General features: G+C 35.6%; 2 protein-coding genes across 3 annotated transcripts in view; one reads left to right on the top strand and one right to left on the bottom strand.

Moving 5' to 3' along the window:
- Positions 1-1,468: 1,468 nt before the first annotated feature.
- On the bottom strand, positions 1,469-8,366 carry LOC135226440 (ficolin-1-like). Of its 2 annotated transcripts, none has more exons than XM_064266014.1 (7): positions 8,193-8,366; positions 6,185-6,324; positions 4,664-4,933; positions 4,052-4,187; positions 3,356-3,461; positions 2,754-2,887; positions 1,469-1,943 (listed from the first exon to the last, which is right to left on the bottom strand). In XM_064266014.1, exons 2-7 carry the CDS (start codon positions 6,305-6,307, stop codon positions 1,753-1,755), a joined length of 960 nt encoding a protein of 319 aa, XP_064122084.1. In that variant the 5' UTR covers positions 6,308-6,324; positions 8,193-8,366; the 3' UTR covers positions 1,469-1,752. The 2 variants fall into 2 exon arrangements, with proteins under 2 accessions (XP_064122084.1, XP_064122074.1); XM_064266004.1 differs by having other exon boundaries at positions 8,207-8,365.
- A 7,718-nt stretch (positions 8,367-16,084) lies between these two features.
- The window catches only part of LOC135220338 (uncharacterized), a 20,189-nt gene continuing 17,193 nt past the window's right edge, over positions 16,085-19,080 (top strand). Inside the window, exon 1 of the mRNA XM_064257568.1 lies at positions 16,085-16,291. Coding sequence (XP_064113638.1) covers positions 16,085-16,291 — 207 coding nt within the window. The remainder of the gene's footprint in view (positions 16,292-19,080) is intronic.

The following is a 19,080-nucleotide window of genomic DNA, read 5'->3' as shown; positions in this document are numbered from 1 at the left end:
CATGTCACAAACGTATTCATCATCTTGTTTTCTGACGTCGGGCCTCATTTCCATCCAAAACACGTTTCTGACGCAGCGAATGAGAGTGAATTGAGAAAGGCGTATGGAATTATAACCAAGTATACGATTGTGGCAACGAGAATATATAATGTTTTTATATAAAAGGAATTAACAACACCGAACGATAAAAAAGGAATAGGTTAAAGGTACTCATAATTTTTGTATGAAAATCATCGATCATTATCTAGGACTGAATTATTCAAGGCAATGAATGAATGCCTTGTGCTATTAAAGACAGGGATTTTGAAGTATGATTGTAGCTTTAGCGTTGGCTAAATTCAGAAAAAACATTTTCCTTTTAGTCATTCAACGAAAAAAAAAAAATGAGTAATGAGCCCCAAATAACATGCTTTCCATTCGGCCAAAATAATTGGCCTTCCCAAAACACAAGGCTGAACTCTGGGTATTTCCCGAATGACCATCACCGAAAGAGGCAAAACAGGACCAGAAAGAAGAAGAAGCAGAGGGAGAGGATTACTGATTTAAAGGAATGCTGTTCATCTCTCAGCTGGTTAAGCAAAATGCAGGTTTAAGTGATCGTACGTCATCACAGCTTCAGCACAAAAACTACCCTTTGCTGTGCTTCCCTCTTCCATGCCTACCACAAAACGAATCTTGAAACCAAGAGGAAGTATAGATGTGTTCTTATGTATATATATATATATATATATATATATATATATATATATATAATATATATATACAGTTTGCAATATTTGTGTGTGTACTTCTAGAAATAATGTTCTCTAAGTTATTTTTTGTTCCATTTTTAACAAAATAAGGCCTATCAAATAGTTCCTTCGAAAGAAACCAGAAGAATTCATACGTTTTATGATGATAATAATAATAATAATAATAATTAATAATAATAATAATAATAATAATTACATAGTAATTATACGCGTAAGTCTTAACTCTACTTTAAAAAAAATAAGAGAAACGTAATATTGAAAGTTGACTCGAAACATTATTTATTCAATATTCGTTCATGATGAAGGAACTTCAATGTCATTCCTCTTCTGCATGACTTCCTCCTACGTCTTATCAGGTCTATTCATTAACTGGTTGCATTGACGTAATTCTTCAATAACTTTACAGGATTACTAGAAAATATTTCAATATTAATTAGAGACCGGTTTCAGACCATTTTCCTACTTTGCAATACAGAAATCATGCACTATTGGAGGTAATTCTAACATGAATGTAAATTATACCGTATAAATAAATATAAAGTCGACGTTGTACAAAAACCCAATACAGTCTCACCGAGTTGCTTTGCAGTCTGCCGTTGCTCAAAGATTCTGTACATTTTCTTCATAAGTAAAGACAACCTTTGCTAAATAAGTTTTCGAATTATTGGGAGTTAAGACCAGGGTAAAATTTTTAAAAAGAAACAATTAAAGGCAAATTTTCTCGTTGACGCTGTGTGCTTTATTTCAAGAACAGGGTCCTTAGAATTCTGACAAAATAGAACCACAAACTGAAGATCTGCCGTCTGCATCTGCTAGATGGCGACGTTGCAGCTACTTACAAAGCCAGAAAATCAGAACATCACTGTGAGTGCCTTATCACTTTAATTCATATGCTTCATCTTTTGCACGACATGAATTACTTCTTGCAAAGTCCCTGACATGTCTTTCAGAGACTTTCCAAAGCGCCAAAGCTTTCTTTACGCTGAGAGCTGAAAGTGAATTAGGGTGAATTTCGGCGCAGGAGGAGGGTGATCCCCTTGAGGGAGTGCTTGACGTTTCTCCAGGGGTACCAAGCGACTCCGCCGTACTCGGTGCCTCCGGAAGAGCGGTACTTGCCCGTAGGAAGGACGTGGTAGCAGTTATTGTACCACCAACCGCCTCCTCCGCCGAACAGTAGGGCACAGTTACCATCTGGAAGTTGTGCATTGGAAATACAATTCGTATGACTTAATATTGCATTGAGACAACGCTTTAATACAACAGGATCAGCAGTGACGTTGAATGATATTAATAATTACTATATACCTTGCGACTGGGAGGAAAACTGCTACTACTAATACTACTACTACCACCACTAATATAAAAATAATAATAATAATATCTATATACCAAATGGCTAGGGGGAAAATACCAAAGGTGGGATGATTGAAAAGCTGCTGCTGCTGCTACTACTACTACTACTACTACTACTACTACTACTACTACTACTACTACTACTATAATAATAATAATAATAATAATAATAATAATAATAATAATAATAATAATATGTGATAAATTATCTATTGAGGAAAAATATTTGCCTACCTGGCTACTAAGTAAGTGATTGTGTATCTTTTTCTACTGGACCAAAGGTTTTCAAGTACCGTCTCAGGTTGAGGAGTCACTCTACCAAAAAATATTGAATTTACAAATGATTTTAAAAAGTCATTGAAAAAATACGTACATAACTGAATAACAGTATTCAGAAAATGGATGAACCCGAGCGCTCGAATGAAAACCGCACCCGTATTAAGAGTCATCGGGTTTTAGCCAGGTATGTATCCACCTTTGCTGAGTATTTACTTGGGGATTACCGTAAAAGCATAGACAAAAGACTGTCAATATCATAAAGACAATGACCCCCAAGGAATATTAGTCCTAGATAACGAGCCCTGAAAACCCTTAGGGGTCACTATCTAGCAAAGATCCGAGTTATCAAATGCTAATGAAGCGCCTTACCTGTATTGGTATCATCATCTTTGTCGTAGGTGGAGAACCTCATTCCATCGTGAATGTTGAAGCCGTCGCCAGCTGCGCTATCGGCCTCGAATTCCCCAACGGTGAGCTTGTAGTTTTCGTCGGCGCCAGCAACCCTGATGACGTCACATTTGTTTCAGCGTTTGTATGTGATAAGATGAATCTCAGTTTTTAGATCTCATTCTTTTTATTGATATTCCATTTTTTGTGTTTTCGGTGTAATACATAAGACTGGATTCTCAGTGTAAAGTTGTACTAATACAGTTTCTCAAATTGTTTCAGCCTAGAAAATGCGACTAGAAAGTATGTCGGGAAAGGTCGTCTAATGTACTTTTAAAGGATAAGATGCCTGTTCATTCGCCTGACCTTTGTGCATGCATTTATGTATGTATGTATGTGTATATATATATGTATATATATATATATATATATATATATATATATAATATATATGTATATATATTATTATTTATATATCTCGGACACTTCCGTAATTTAGATGAAATTCTAAAGCTTAAATTAACAAATGTAGAGAAGAGGACACCCAAAACTCAGTACGTAAAAGAATAAGTTAGCTACATTACCTGAAGAGATTGTACTGAACCCAGGTCTTCTGTCCATCCCAATCTTCCATGACCACCCGTAATTGATGGGGTCTCCATGTTGTTAGTTTATGCAGGAAATCGTTACCTAAAAAACGAAGTTGTTTCCTTTTGTTAGATTCTCCATGGAGGTAAAGACAAAAGACGAAAAAAAAAAACACACGCACAAGAGATTGTTACATATGAGGAATTAGTTGAAACGGGAAATCGGTCAGGCAACAGCGTTCAACTTGAGGCCTTCGTTGAACACAAGAAATTAAACTGAATTCCAGAAGTATCTTATAAAAGCAATCATATAAAATGGGTGTGTGCACCGCAGACATTAATCTATATATGGTATATATATATATGGATCAAAAGGAGCGTTCTACAAATATTGAAAAACTATGACTGGTTGTAGGTGGAAGTGTAAGGGTTATGGCTACTGATCAGTGAATTTTTGAAAGAACATAGGTATGTGATTAGCATAGGTAAAACAGACAGACATACATACATACATATATCTATATATATATATATATATATATATATCTAATATATATATATATATATATATAATATGATATAGTACTATATATAAATATACATATATATTATATTTATTATATATATATATTATATAATATAAATATTATATATATTATATATATATATATATTATATATAGAGCACCCTCACCAATCCAGTATTCTCCATTGGGGTCACCAAAGCCTTCTTGATACTCCTTATAAGTCCTGTTGAAGGCTTCTCTTCCATTAATTCTGGATAACATTACCGTCCACCCCACGGCTCCTCGTTCGATTTCGCATCGTACCTGTTCATTGAGGTCAACATGAGACATGTGGGCTCCATGACAAACAATATTTCTTAATTTTTGCTTCCCGGAAGTGACAGAAGCTCATGGATTCTTACATACAATACTGATAGTTCAGTTACTCATGATCTTTGTACAATATTTTTAGTTAATGTGACAAAAGCTAGATGTTTATACTATATGTAACTGATATACCTTGATGTATGGGATTTCAAGAAACGGAAATAATTCGAAAAATAAGCAGCATTGTTCGCAGCGCCTTCGACTTTTCGGTAAAATTTTAACTTTTTGATGCCAGAATAAATTTGCCCCTGATTAAGTTTTGTGATTTTTAGGCTACAACCAAGTAAACTGAGCATTTCACAATAAACTTCGTACCAACTACATCACCAATCCTTCAAAAAGAGTAGAAATCTTACTACTACCAAGTTTTACCCACATTTCACTTCCTTTCCAAACTCAATGAAGCAGCTTACTTCTGTCGGTCTGTATTTTGGCGGCTTGACGATGAACACCCCGATGGAGGCGTCGTTGGTCTTGCCCGGCACGCCGTCGTGTTGTTCCTGGGCTATTTCCTGACAGGAGGGCTTGTACATCTGGCCTAAGAGGAGTTCCATGTCCTGCTGCAGGTCGGCAACCTCGCGCTGCGTCCTCCTCGACACGCGGAGAACATCCCTGAGGGACTGTTCCAGGTCGTTGTGATTCTCGTCCAGCTTAGCCAGTATCTGCTGTAGGCTGTTCTCGATCTGAAAAGGGGTATTTTGAAGGTTGCACTAACTCTCTCTCTCTCTCTCTCTCTCTCTCTCTCTCTCTCCTCCTCTTCTTTCTCCTCCTCTCTCTCTCTCTCTCTCTCTCTCTCTCTCTCTCTCTAAGGTGTTAAATAGTGTGAAAGCATAAATATATTTCCAAAAAAATCACGGATTGCTACTGATGCTTAAATCTTGGCCAATACATTTGCGGTACTATTTTCGTAATCAAACCGAAATACTGGCTCACCAATTTTTATGTTCTTTTCTGAAACTTTACCTTAATTGTTAAGATCATAACGTCTGTTTTAAGAAAAAGAGTGTTTAATTAAAACTTTTACATTTCTCCAGCATTCCTTTAGGATAAGTCCCTAACCTATAAGCTTGAGTGGGAGTAAGTAAAGCCAATTGCCAGAGAGGCATCAGATAAGAAGCAAGTGACTGGGAGAAAGAAAATAAAGTACAATAGAAAACGAGACAAAGCCATCAGATACCTCTGTGTTCACTCGTGGCCTCTTAACCTTAAATTAACATAGATATATTTGTACAAATACAGCTTGAAGAATAGGTAGTACCCTAAGACCGACTTCAGAATATTACGTAAGAGGGAAAAACCTAGCTAAGTTATATATAATCGGGTTAGCAGAGAAGATGTAATAAAAATGGTCACTATGCTTAGCTGAAAAAAGTGAACAAGTGAATACGTGGAAAACCTGACATCAGAATAGGAAGCCTTGTTTCATTCAGCATGATTATTCATCTCGTAATATTATTCAATTTTCAATCTGAATTTTATTCTCTAAAAATCCTTTGACGAAAAAGATTTGCTTTATTATAGAAATCTAGCAATTTTTCTTTAATCGTCCAAGTCCTTTGGCTTTCAGGGCGTCGTCGGCGATGAAGATGATGAAGAGGATGGGAGTTAAAAGTGCTTTTAAAACTTATCTTTTATATCTCTCTAGGCACCAAGGTTACTTTCGACGCGATGGGAAACCTACCAAAGGTCATTCTCAGTCATTTTCTAAGCGCATTTACTTCCTAATTTTTCTAAACCTCTCTCACTAAAGATGTTGCCGTTCATTTTGAGAATTTAATCGACAAAACTCTTCAAAACAAAAACAAAAAATCAAAATTACTTCCACCACTACTGTAATTACGACGACAATAATCCGAGGTAAGAGAGTATCGGTGAATTTGTTAATAAAAATCCTTAAAATACTAATAGAAATTATTTTTCTTTCTTTAACTCACAGCAGCTTCCCTGGCATCTGGGCCCGTCAATGGAATGGTGGCTGTTCGGGTAATCTTGGCTCCACTGCTGGCGCTGCACATCACCCACAGAACTGCCAAAAATGCTGCCACCACCGCCTTCATTTTGACGTCTGCCAGTTCTGCGGAAAAGGGAAAGAAACCTGATTAAAACCAAAAGGATGTAGAAGAAGCACAATGCTGAATGGCACGACAAAAATATGGAGAAATATAATATTTTTCTTGAATATATATGAAAACGAAAATGAAAATAATGAAAGTAATTATAGCTGGTTCACTTACTAAGGTAGATTCTTGAGTGAGCCTTGTGCCTACGAGACGTTTGTTTGCCGGCCGCTGATTGGTAGGCAGCTCCCAGCCAATCAGCGGCCGCCAAACCAACGTCTCGTAGGCACAGGGCTCACCCAAGAACCTACCTTAAGTGAACCAACTATAGTGTTTAAGTATAAAATGACACGTTCCAAAGACAGGAAAATGGTTTGGAACACGACTATGCAAAACTATGATAGAAGGAAGAGAAAAAAAAAGACACTTTAGATAAGAAAGAAAATTCGCTAGAGGAACAAAAATAATCATACGGGATATAAAAATTTATTAAGATAACCGTATTATACCCCATCACTATTAAACTTCCATTTCTGCCTTACTTCATTAATTAGTGTTGTATCCGAATGAATTTTTAGGACCAAAAGATATTAATAAATTTATACCATATTATAGCCAATTATCTAATTAAGACAATTTTAACCGCTCCTCTCATTTCGATCACTTCCATTGTTGCAACGAAATACATAAAATACATTGGTTATTTGAGAGAGAGAGAGAGAGAGAGAGAGAGAGAGAGAGAGAGAGAGAGAGAGAGAGAGAGATCAACGAAATATATAAAATACACTGCTTATTTGAGAGAGAGAGAGAGAGAGAGAGAGAGAGAGATTAATGAATTAGTCAATTCATAAATATTCTATCGCATAACTAATTACTAATGCCTATTATTTTCTCTCTCTCTCTCTCTCTCTCTCTCTCTCTCTCTCTCTCTCTCTCTCTCTCTCTCTCTCTCTCATGGTTGCAAATGTGCGTTAGTCTTATTTCATTCAAAAAATATTCGGATGTTACTTGAAAATGTATGTGTGGCACATTTATCTCTATGTATATATATGTGTATATGTATATGTATATATGCAGGTGAGAATGTCATGTGATGATATCAACATACACAATAAGAGAGCGAACCTACGCGAGCCGAATATTAACAAGAGAGGAATATTGATGATTTATTGATATAAGTGGACTGGGGACGAAATGACAGAAGGACACTAACGCAAATATACATATATATATATATATATATATATATATATATATATATATATTAGATATATCTATATATATATATATATAATATATATATATTAAAAGGCGATGCTGAATTTTTCTGTACTTAGTAATGCAGGTTTGCTGAAACCTTTAATCATCTTCATATATATATATATATATATATATATATATATATAATATATTATATATATACCATATATATATATATATATATATATATATATATATTATATATATATATGAAGATGATTAAAGGTTTCAGCAAACCTGCATTACTAAGTACAGAAAAATTCAGCATCACCTTTTAGACCAAGATGTAAAGGAAGAAAAGCGCTTTTTAATGAAAAAAAAAAAAAAACATTCTCTGGGAAGCCATTGGAATGTTTCAGCGCCCAGTAAACATCAAGAAAGTCCTGCCGAACAGGGACGACAGGAACATACACCAGTAAACATTAAAACCATTCTTCCTTGCCAGGAAATAATAGGCTAATAAACAACAGGACACTTCTGGCTAGATAGGAACAAATACAGTAAATATCAAAACCATTCTTCCTAGACAGGAATTAATAGGCTAATAAACATCATGACATTTCTGGCTAGACAGGAACAATGCAAGATTAGTAATCCATAATAATTTCGTTCGAACGTTACATACTTCTTGTATCTTACCTTGAATCGAAAGAAAAAAAATATGCAGCCACTTCCACGACCGAAGTAGCTTAAAACCTGCCACAGAACTGAACAGAAGTGGAAGAAGAGGAGAGAGGCGATCGGACCTTACCGCCAGCCAGCAGCAGGGTCTGACACCAAGTGGGAATGACCAATTCTAGGACCCCAGGAGGTGTTACGCCAAAAACACACTTATATCATAATAAGTCCTTGTTTTGGGAGGCCCTGCGAGAGAGGCGAAGGAGGTCGTTGCCACGCCACTCTTGCCCTCGAACAAAGGAGTCCTTTCTGAGGCCCGAAGCAGGAATTAAAAGCACTTGGCCATACAAACAGCCTCTCTCAGTTCGGTCTCTCGGTTTATTCTTGGACGAGAAAATAAACACCAGTCGCGTTCATCGATGTTCCGTGAGGATACAATTTTGCTCTTATATAATTCCATCTCGCATTTCAGAATCTCTAATAAGCGCCACGCACAAAATCATTAGCATCTGATACGGTTGAGCGCTGAAGTGGCGTCATGCCGTTTTTCTTTTTTGTGAGTCAGTCTGCATGTCTTCCTTTCTTCTGTGAATGGTGTATGAATGAAAATACTCATAGGCGCACAAACTTAGCAACAAGCACGAACATAAAAACTGGGGACAAAGGATTTAGGGTCCAGTTAGTTTTATTTAACAACTAAAATAAAAATATATTTGTAGATATATTCTTGTATATATCGTCTTCAGAAATAACCAATAAGGAATAAGACAGTTCGTGATATTTATCTCCGTACGAAATAAATCACACTGCTAACAATTATAAAATTAATACACGTATAACCGTATATTGACGTATGATACAAACCACTGTTGAAAAATTAATGCGATACTTCGGTTCTTGTCTAAGAATGTCTGAGAGTCACGAAATTTGAGAATTTTCGCAATGTACTTGTCTCACGATGACTAATGACGATGACTAATGACATGGGCCTGTTGGTGACAGCGTAGATTATTCTCCTCGCTCAATTATCAACATTACCACCTACCTATGTCACAACTCAGTGTTGAATAAACAACTGTTTGACGTTGTGATTTATCAATTTATTGAAATCACTCCATGTAGGTTATTTCGTTAGTATACAGTTCCGAACTCCTAGGTTGAAAGCCCTTTAAAATGACGTTGATAGAACATATATCAACAAATAGCTTCCCATCATTTTTTCCTGTTCAATAATCTCTCTGATTTTGATTACCTCTCTCTTCACTAAAGATGTTTCTCATTCACAATCATTTTTCTATTCACATTAAGTGAGATATATTTCATTTCATAGAAAGAGAGAGAGCAGTTTTCGATTCAATACAGTTCTGGCTTACAGATTTAAATTTTTTCGTTGAATTATAATCTCTTTCAAATGAAGAACTTTTTAAGCCGACTTTATAGTTAACCCTCCATATTTTTTTTTTGTATCAGTGGCGCCTTAAGCCTACCAAAAATCAGCTTCACTCCGAGAATTAATTTTTTTTTCGCTCCTTTACGACTCAGACCAACTTTTAATCAAAGTTTGTTGAGAATCTGACACGTGCTGGTGGGAGTGACGCTTCTCTCATATATTACAAATGATATACAATCGTCACACGCTATTTTGAGCCGCCACTCAATGTCCAAACTTTGCTTCTTCTCTCGAGTTTTCTCTTCTTTTTATATTTCTTTGTTACTTTTAGGTTCAAGTCATCTCTTTTCGATATATTTCTTTTTATTCAGCTGGGAATACTAGCGTCATACACGATCAGCATTTCGTATCCTTCTCTCACGACCAAGGATAATCTCTCTCTCTCTCTCTTTCTTATCTACCCACGCGCGCGAGCGCTCACACACACACACACACAAACATATATATATACATATATATATATATATATATATATATATATATATATATATATATATATACAATAAGGAGCTGAAGGAGACGTCATGTACTAGTAATTTGTCCGTTTATTAAACAGGCTGACGTTTAGAGGACGCAGCCTCATTTTCAAAGCTGAAAAAAACGTAATTATAATATATACAATATTACAAAGACTTAAGAATTAAGAAATTTACAAATTAAAAAATATTAAATTTAAACAAAAATTAAAAAATTAAAGTTTTAATCTTTTAAATTTGTAAATTGCTTAATTCTTAAGACTTTGAAATATTTTTATATATTATAATTACGTTTTTCTGCCTTGAAAATGAGGCTGAATTATAATCAGTTCATTAAACAGGCTGACGTTTCCTCGAAACGTCAGCCTGTTTAATAAACGGACAATTAATAGTACATGACGTCTCCTTCAGCTCCTTGTTGTATGTTGGTTGATAGCAACGCTTCCCATATCCATATATATATATATATATATATATATATATATATATATATATATATAACTATTTATAATATAATAATTAATAATATAAATTAATATATATATATATCTATATAATATATATATAATATATAGTATATATATATAGATAGATATATATATATAGATATATATATATAATGTATATTATGTATATTACAATATTTTCTCTTGTATGGTCAGCATGCATATGAATCGAATTGAATGGAATATAGAATTTAGGCCCAGGCCCAAGCACTGGGACCTATGAGGTCATTCAGCGCGGAAACGGGAATTGACAGTAAAAAGTTTGAAAGGTGGTAACAGGAGGAAAACCTCGCAGTTGCACTATGAATCAATCGTTAGGAGAGGGTGGGCAGTAAAAAGCAAGAAAGAGAATATGAAAAGAGTTACAGTAAAAGGAACAAAAGGGGTTGCAGCTGCTGCAAAGAACCTTAAGTGATGCCTACAGTCCTCAGCATGAGGTGGACTGACGGCATTAGCCCCCTACGGAGCAGCATGCATATGGATACTTCCTCATTTTGTTTTACGTCCGTTGTGCATTTTAGACGTGGAGAAAAATTTAGAGGGAGAGAGAGAGAGAGAGAGAGAGAGAGAGAACATGCCACCATACTTTATCACTGTTCATTCATTATAACTTTTTCATTTAAAATTCACATATCGTTTGCTCTTTCTCTATTTTTACTGCTTAAAAGAGGGTAGATACTTTAAAGAGGGTGGATACTTTAAAGAGGATGGAAACTTTAATGAGGATGGATACTTTAAAGATGATGGGTAGTTTAAAGAGAGTGGATACTTTAAAGAGGATGGATACTTTAAAGAGAGTGGATACTTTAAAGAGGATGGATACTTTAAAGAGAGTGGATACTTTAAAGAGGATGGATACTTTAAAGAGAGTGGATACTTTAAAGAGGGTAGATACTTTAAAGAGGATAGATACTTTAAAGAGGGTGGATACTTTAATGAGAGTGGATACTTTAAAAGGATGGATACTTTAAAGAGGATGGATACTTTAAAGAGAGTGGATACTTTAAAGAGGGTGGATACTTTAAAGAGGATGGATACTTTAAAGAGGGTGGATACTTTAAAGAGAGTGGATACTTTAAAGACGATGGATACTTAAAAGAGGATGGATACTTTAATGAGAGTGGATACTTTAAATTGAGGAGTGGATACTTTCAGAGAGGATGGATACTTTATAAGAGAGGTGGATACTTTAAAGAGGATGGATCTTTAAAGAGTGGATACTTAAAGAGGAGATATACTTTAAAGAGAGGTGGATACTTTAAAGAGATGGATACTTTAAAGAGGATGGATACTTTAAAGAGGAGGTGGATACTTTTAAAGAGTGTACCACTTAAAAGAGGATGGATACTTTAAAGAGGGTGGATACTTTAAAGAGGATGGATACTTTAAAGAGGGTGGATACTTTAAAGAGGATGGATACTTTAAAGAGGGTGGATACTTTAAAGAGGATGGATACTTTAAAGAGAGTGGATACTTTAAAGAGGATGGATACTTTAAAGAGAGTGGATACTTTAAAGAGGATGGATACTTTAAAGAGGATGGATACTTTAAAGAGAGTGGATACTTTAAAGAGGATGGATACTTTAAAGAGGATGGATACTTTAAAGAGGGTGGATACTTTAAAGAGAGTGGATACTTTAAAGAGGATGGATACTTTAAAGAGGGTGGATACTTTAAAGAGGATGGATACTTTAAAGAGGATGGATACTTTAAAGAGAGTGGATACTTTAAAGAGGATGGATACTTTAAAGAGAGTGGATACTTTAAAGAGGATGGATACTTTAAAGAGGATGGATACTTTAAAGAGAGTGGATACTTTAAAGAGGATGGATACTTTAAAAAGAGTGGATACTTTAAAGAGAGGATGGATACTTTAAAGAGGATGGATACTTTAAAGAGGATGGATACTTTAAAGAGGATGGATACTTAAAAGAGGATGGATACTTTAAGAGGTTTGGATACTTTAAAGAGAGTGTACACTTAAAAGAGGGTGGATGCTTTAAAGAGGATGGATACTTTAAAGGAGGTATGGATACTTTAAAGAGGATGGATACTTTAAAGGAGTATGGATACTTTAAAGAGGTTGGATACTTTAAAAGGAGGATGGATACTTTTAAGAGGTGGAAATACTTAAAAGAGGATGGATACTTTAAAGAGGTGGATACCTTAAAAGAGGATGGATACTTGAAAGAGGATGGATCTTGAAAGAGGGTGGATACTTTGAAGAGAGTGGATACTTAAAAGAGGATGGATACTTTAAACAAGGGGGATACTTTAAAGAGGGTGGATACTTTAAAGAGGATGGATACTTTAAAGAGGGTGGATACTTTAAAGAGAGTGGATACTTTAAAGAGAGTGGATACTTTAAAGAGGATGGATACTTTAAAGAGAGTGGATACTTTAGAGAGGGTGGATACTTTAAAGAGGGTGGATACTTTAAAGAGGGATGGATACTTTAAAGAGGGTGGATACTTTAAAGAGGATAGATACTTTAAAGATAGATAGAGAGGTGGATACTTTAGAGAGGCTGGATACTTTAAAGAGGAGTGGATACTTGAAAAAGAGAGTGGATACTTTAAAGAGGATGGATACTTTAAAGAGGATGGATACTTTAAAGAGGGTGGATACATACTCAGGTGTAAAAAAATACGAACGGAGGTACAGTAAAAAGGACGAAAGAGGATGCAGGTAGAGGCCGAAGGGACATTGTAAAGACCCTTAAATAACGGATACAGTTCACCACGTGAGTTCCACTGACGGGACTACTCTCCACAGGATGAATATTATCTCCGAATATTAACTATGTCCTCTCACAGTTGATTTTCCACATATTCATTGAAAAAGGAAAATTAAACTAAAACATGTTAAATAATAGCTACTATCTTGAGTGGCAGTTACATAAATTACCAGTAGAACAGATAAACTCTGATAAGCGCAGCTTGTACTGGAGAGAGAGAGAGAGAGAGAGAGAGAGAGAGAGAGAGAGAGAGAGAAACATCTATCTCACATAGGAAAAAGTCAGTGGGAGTAAATTTCAAATGTCCTCGTGCACTGGCAATAACTACAATCAATGAGAAATAAATCAAAGTTAAAAGCAAATAACTCGAGTATGTGAGCATGTCCTCATGACAAGAGCCTGAGTTATGAATGCGAATGTCTGATGACGTATGATTGACAGTGAATGATCGCAGGGAATGCTTTGTTTTTGTTATGGCCTCATGCAGGTAAAATATATACACGTATGTGCATCTTTAACTACTCTGGGGAGATACAATGGCTGTCTACAGATAATCTTAGTGAGTTTTGAGGATTTCTATAGTTAAAATTCTGTTTTCCATATTTTCTCTGTTGTAAAAAATAAATATTATAATAAACAATTTCACAGTGGTTTACGTGTTACTGTCATGTAAGGTAAAAAAAAAATGGATGTATGCATAGGCCTGCATACTGTCATTTTGAAAAACAGTAAAATAATTCACAAAAATGTGAGAGTGCATGCCCACCATCCCTGCTGCATGCTTGAACCAAGGAAGAAAGACTATCTGCAATTTCTGCCAACATGCACTTTGTAATCCTTCTATTCATTCCAACAGGAATTTACATGACAGTGGAGAACTATACTCGGTTTTTTTCCATCTGTCCATCCGGCTGTGGTGTTTGCGTATGGTAACTCTGCGTCCCAGGCTATAAATAGTTACATTCAACTTACATTCAACAATAATAATAATATCCTATTTCGAATATTAACGGTGTAATTAGCATACAGTAATTTATTAAAACACTTTTCAGTTGCAAATGTACACCCAAATATCCTTTTATTTACCTAAAATTTACACATAGCGTAACTATTTAAAGCCCGGGACGCAGTGTTACCATGTGATAACACCACAGGCGGATGGACAGATGGAAAAAAACAGAGTATAGGGAGTCTCATTTACCCTTTCTCATAAGCCGTAATACTAGATAAAGGTGCCACACCTTTTAAAGACTTAGTTCCCACCGGAAAAATTTTACACGAAGTTCTATAGAAGATTCGCTTTAACCACGCATTTGATGTCTAGGCCAGTCCCTTACGACGCTCCTGATTGGCTGTTGATAAGCCAATCACAGGGCTAGAAACTCTCAGTCTCTCTCTAGAGTTCACATAAGCAGGCTCTATGTTCCATCTCTCCTGAGGGATATATCTTTCAAAAGTATCCCTCAGGAGAGGTGGAACATAGATCCTACCCATGTGAACTCTCTCGAGAGACTGAGAGTTTCCAGCCCTGTGATTAGCTTATCAACAGCCAATCAGGAGCGTCGTAAGGGGCTGGCCTAGACATCAAATGTACGGTTGATGTGAATCTACTCTAGAAGTTTAAGGGTTCAACATAATATCATACATTCTTCGCAAAATAATTTGACTTTAAAAAATAACGAAGACGTACAGACAAGAAAAAAAAAACACACACACACACTTACAAACGCAATACAAGGCAAGACTGTCCGTTTAGTGTCATAAGCCACTCGCCTTATCAAGGGACCAAATGATTATTTACTATTTTCATCATATAAAGAAGTCATTATGACGATGCTCGCTCGCTCGTGCTTTACGTAAGTGGCGTGCTTACATTTTTGTTTACAGTTTCTTTTTTATTGCGCGGGGGGGAGGTGAGGATGGGTATACTTGCTTAGAATTGAATTGATACTCCTTTTCATAACCGGCTCTTGAGAATTTGTTCGTTTCGACCAACTAGGAGGGATTTGTTGTTGATTATACAAATATTATGTAAATCGTTATATGTCGTTCTTTAAGACTTTACACGAGCGCACACACATATACACATAATATGTACACACACACACATACACACACACACACACACACACCACATATATATATATATTATATATATATATATATATATATATATATATAAAAGCTACGGGGTGAGTCACGATAGAGAGAGAGAGAGAGAGAGAGAGAGAGAGAGAGAGAGAGAGAGAGAGAGAGAGAGAGAGCGCTAACATGTAACTATACTTTTTCAGAACTTTCTGCTGTGCATGATTCATATTACCCTTCGATATACTTAAGAAACACGGATCCCTGGTCAAAGACATTCTCTTTGTTTTAACTAACTAAATGTCATAAGGAAACTCTTACTCCCAATGGCTATTCAGCACTTCATTCACCATTGGGCGAACTGCTATGGCGTGTTGACCAATCAGAAGAAAGCATTGGCCATCAAGCCCCCCTCATTGGTCCTGGAATCCACCAGAGAAGGCGGATCGCAGAGATGCTGCTGGAAGCGTTATGATGACATGACTTTCATCTCATGTGATCTCATTGATCACGGCTCCCTGATCCATTACGGGCAACAGTCTCCAATCACTAGAAGAGTCTCTTCTTTACAAAAGGAAAGTCGTCCTCGGATCAGGGAGAAAATTGGCAACAGAGGGAAAAAATAGTCTACTCCGAACACTGATGATGATGAGTGCCCTTTGGGTAGGAGTCGTCATCAGTTTGGGGACTTCGAGCATAAGCAACAATGCCTCGCCTGTTTCTATAGGCCTAATTCATCCATATACTGACACAGTCGTAGGACTTTCAACCACGAAAGGAAGCGAAGTGTGTGATGTCACGCCTTCCACTGATGTCAGCGAGATTTCTTGGCAAATTACCTCGCAGCAAATGGTGGGAAGGCTTTTGGACATTGCAAAGCTACAGCTCATCTGTTTTCCAGGTGAGAAAAGGTTTTACCATCAACTTCTTCTAAAGCAGATTAAGTTTAATTAGTTGATACAAATGCACACGCATATACATGTTCATTTTTCATTCCGAATTATTACCTTTCAGATTTAAAAAACGAGTTTCAATACTGATTCGAATAAAAAGTAATGAGAATTTCTTTTGAACCTCATCATATGTCAACAGAGAGAGAGAGAGAGAGAGAGAGAGAGAGAGAGAGAGAGAGAGAGAATGCCCTCATCTTTGCTCTCTTTTTACGTAATAAGTAAAAAAATATTATCGAGAAAGCTTCATTTTATACTTTCCTTTCCGTCTTACTAGAATGAACTTCCTCTTACGCAAATTTGTTTTGAAATTTCATAGTATTTCGAATTTAAGTATATTTCAATTTTCACAAAACTTAATTTCCGGATATTCGTATTTGCTTTTTCATCTCTAAAACATGGTCATCAATTATGAAATTAAAATGAAATTTTTAATTTGGTTTCCATCCCTCATGTCATCAAATTTGCTAAATTAGGTAATAATCTTTCTTTTTACTTTAATTCTGATGGATTTTTTTTAATAATGCAGGAGCTAATAAATATGTATATATATATATATATATATATATATATATATATATATATATATAATATATATATGTGCATACATTTATATGTCATATATTCACACACATATATATACAGGAGTTAAAAAATATCACATTTCAGTTACATTACCTCAATACATATAATTAAAAAATGTGTATATCAATGTGTATTATATTTATAAATATACTATAAATATGTATGTATATATATATATATATATATATATATATTATATATATATATATATGCATACATTTATATATCATAGTACAAAACACACACACACATATATATATATATTTATATGTGTATATATATATATATATATATATATATATATATATATATATATATATATATATATATATATGCGATGCCAATAACATGTATGTATTTATGCAACATCGGCGACAGCTAGACCTGTTTTCCGAACGAAAGACATTAAATATCATAATATGACACACAAGAAGAGCCGAACAACAAAATCTAATGAATTAACCACTTCGGTGAACGTAATACGAATTATACCGAAGAGATCTGAAAAGGCTTAAAATGTCAGAGTTCCTCGCCAAAGTTTCATGTAGGCCTAAAACAGTTCAGCTTCGATCAATTGGCCCGAGGGCCTTGGATAATTCAGTCGAATAACAGAAAAAGAAAGATTTTAAACCTTTAACAAATTCTAATTCGTCCCGACATTCATTTTCATATCTGGATTTTATTCTGATCTGAAAAGGATTAAAATGTCAGAGTTCCTCGCCAAAGTTTCACGTAGGCCTAAAACAGTTCAGCTTCGATCGTGAAATTAGAATAATTGAAAAAAAAAATTTTATCGAGGCAAAAAAGAGGACTTGCTGGACTATATACTGCAGCCAATAAAGTATATACTACATACATACACGAACACACACGAGATCGCGTATACATGTATGTGCATATAATACTTATGTGTATAACTGAATCACGAAAGTTTGGAATGTGATAAATGCATAAATAAAGGTATAAGTTACGAAGGAAAGTGAAACACTGGAGTAGCTCCAAGTCGAAAGATCTTGCAGCTATACTCAAGAGTTTCACTGTTCCTCGTGGCTTATACCTTTATTTAATAATAACGACTTATGTGTATATATATACACACATATGTGCGTAAACTCACTAGAGAAACAAACACTGAGGATCCATTAAATAAACAAAGCTACCTACTCTAACCGCTGACGGAACTCGTAAACAATTCGGAGAATCTATATCAATATTCAAGAAACTGACGCCGGCCGCTCTCGTTTTATTGATCTTTTTCAGGACCACAAGCCAATCAGGGTTAAAAGGCCATAGACGGTACACCCCATTTTAGTATGGTACTTTCTGTTAAACAGTTACGAGAGCGGAGAGTCGGTGGATATTGTTGTTTTAGATTAAGCTGGCCTTATGCAAGCATGGGCTCTTGTTCATAGAGCAGCCCGTAGGACTGTGGACAGTGAGACAATATAACAATGAAAAAATATTCTCCTTGGTTTTCCCTAAAAACACAACGTCATTGACCCTAGCAGCTGCGTCGCCAGATAACCTGCATTTAATCATTTATATCCAGAATAACCTTTCTGCAGAAAGGACTCTGAACGATTACCAACGAAGAAATATATCCCTCAAAACATCGATCACCCACTCTTTCTAAAGAGGAAGAATTGTTTGCGAAAAATGCTCCCAACGATTACAAACAAATGAGATCGGGACAGGAACACAAGACAGCTCAGACATAAAGAATAAAGCAATTATTATCAGTGAGCTTCATATTACAACACCTCTCCATTTAACCGAACAGGGAGGCAGACCATTGCTTTCTGCGAATCCAAGCGAGCATTCCGAGTTGTTTGGATTAATGGTGTTTTCATAAACAAGGAACTGCGCATCTAACGAGAGAGTTCACCCAAACCTTACGAGTGTAACTGACTGGCCTCATCGCTAAGTGTTACGTGAAAGAAGGAAACTTTAAGGAGAAATCAGGACCCACTGAAATGGACCAGCTGTTAATCAAACTTCATTTTCTTCACCTTTCTGTATTAGAAAAATCATGACAATGCTTGAGCTGTTTGAGTGACTGGATTCTCTTGACCACGATGCTCTGTAACTCATCTCGAATTATGCTGT

The sequence above is a fragment of the Macrobrachium nipponense genome, chromosome 20 (assembly GCF_015104395.2).
Source record: "Macrobrachium nipponense isolate FS-2020 chromosome 20, ASM1510439v2, whole genome shotgun sequence".
In the NCBI taxonomy this organism is placed as follows: domain Eukaryota; kingdom Metazoa; phylum Arthropoda; class Malacostraca; order Decapoda; family Palaemonidae; genus Macrobrachium; species Macrobrachium nipponense.
The sequence above is the reverse complement of the archived record's forward strand: the minus strand, read 5'-3'. Positions and strand labels throughout refer to the sequence as shown.

What these genes read in the sequence shown, in the direction of transcription:
- LOC135226440 (XM_064266014.1), bottom strand. Translation starts at nt 6,307, where the DNA reads ATGAAGGCGGTGGTGGCAGCATTTTTGGCAGTTCTGTGGGTGATGTGC. An exon ending in CAGATGCCAGGGAAGCTGCT is followed by an intron (nt 4,934 to 6,184) that starts GTGAGTTAAAGA and finishes ACCCCTTTTCAG; the next exon opens with ATCGAGAACAGCCTACAGCA. An exon ending in AGATGATGATACCAATACAG is followed by an intron (nt 1,944 to 2,753) that starts GTAAGGCGCTTC and finishes CACAACTTCCAG; the next exon opens with ATGGTAACTGTGCCCTACTG.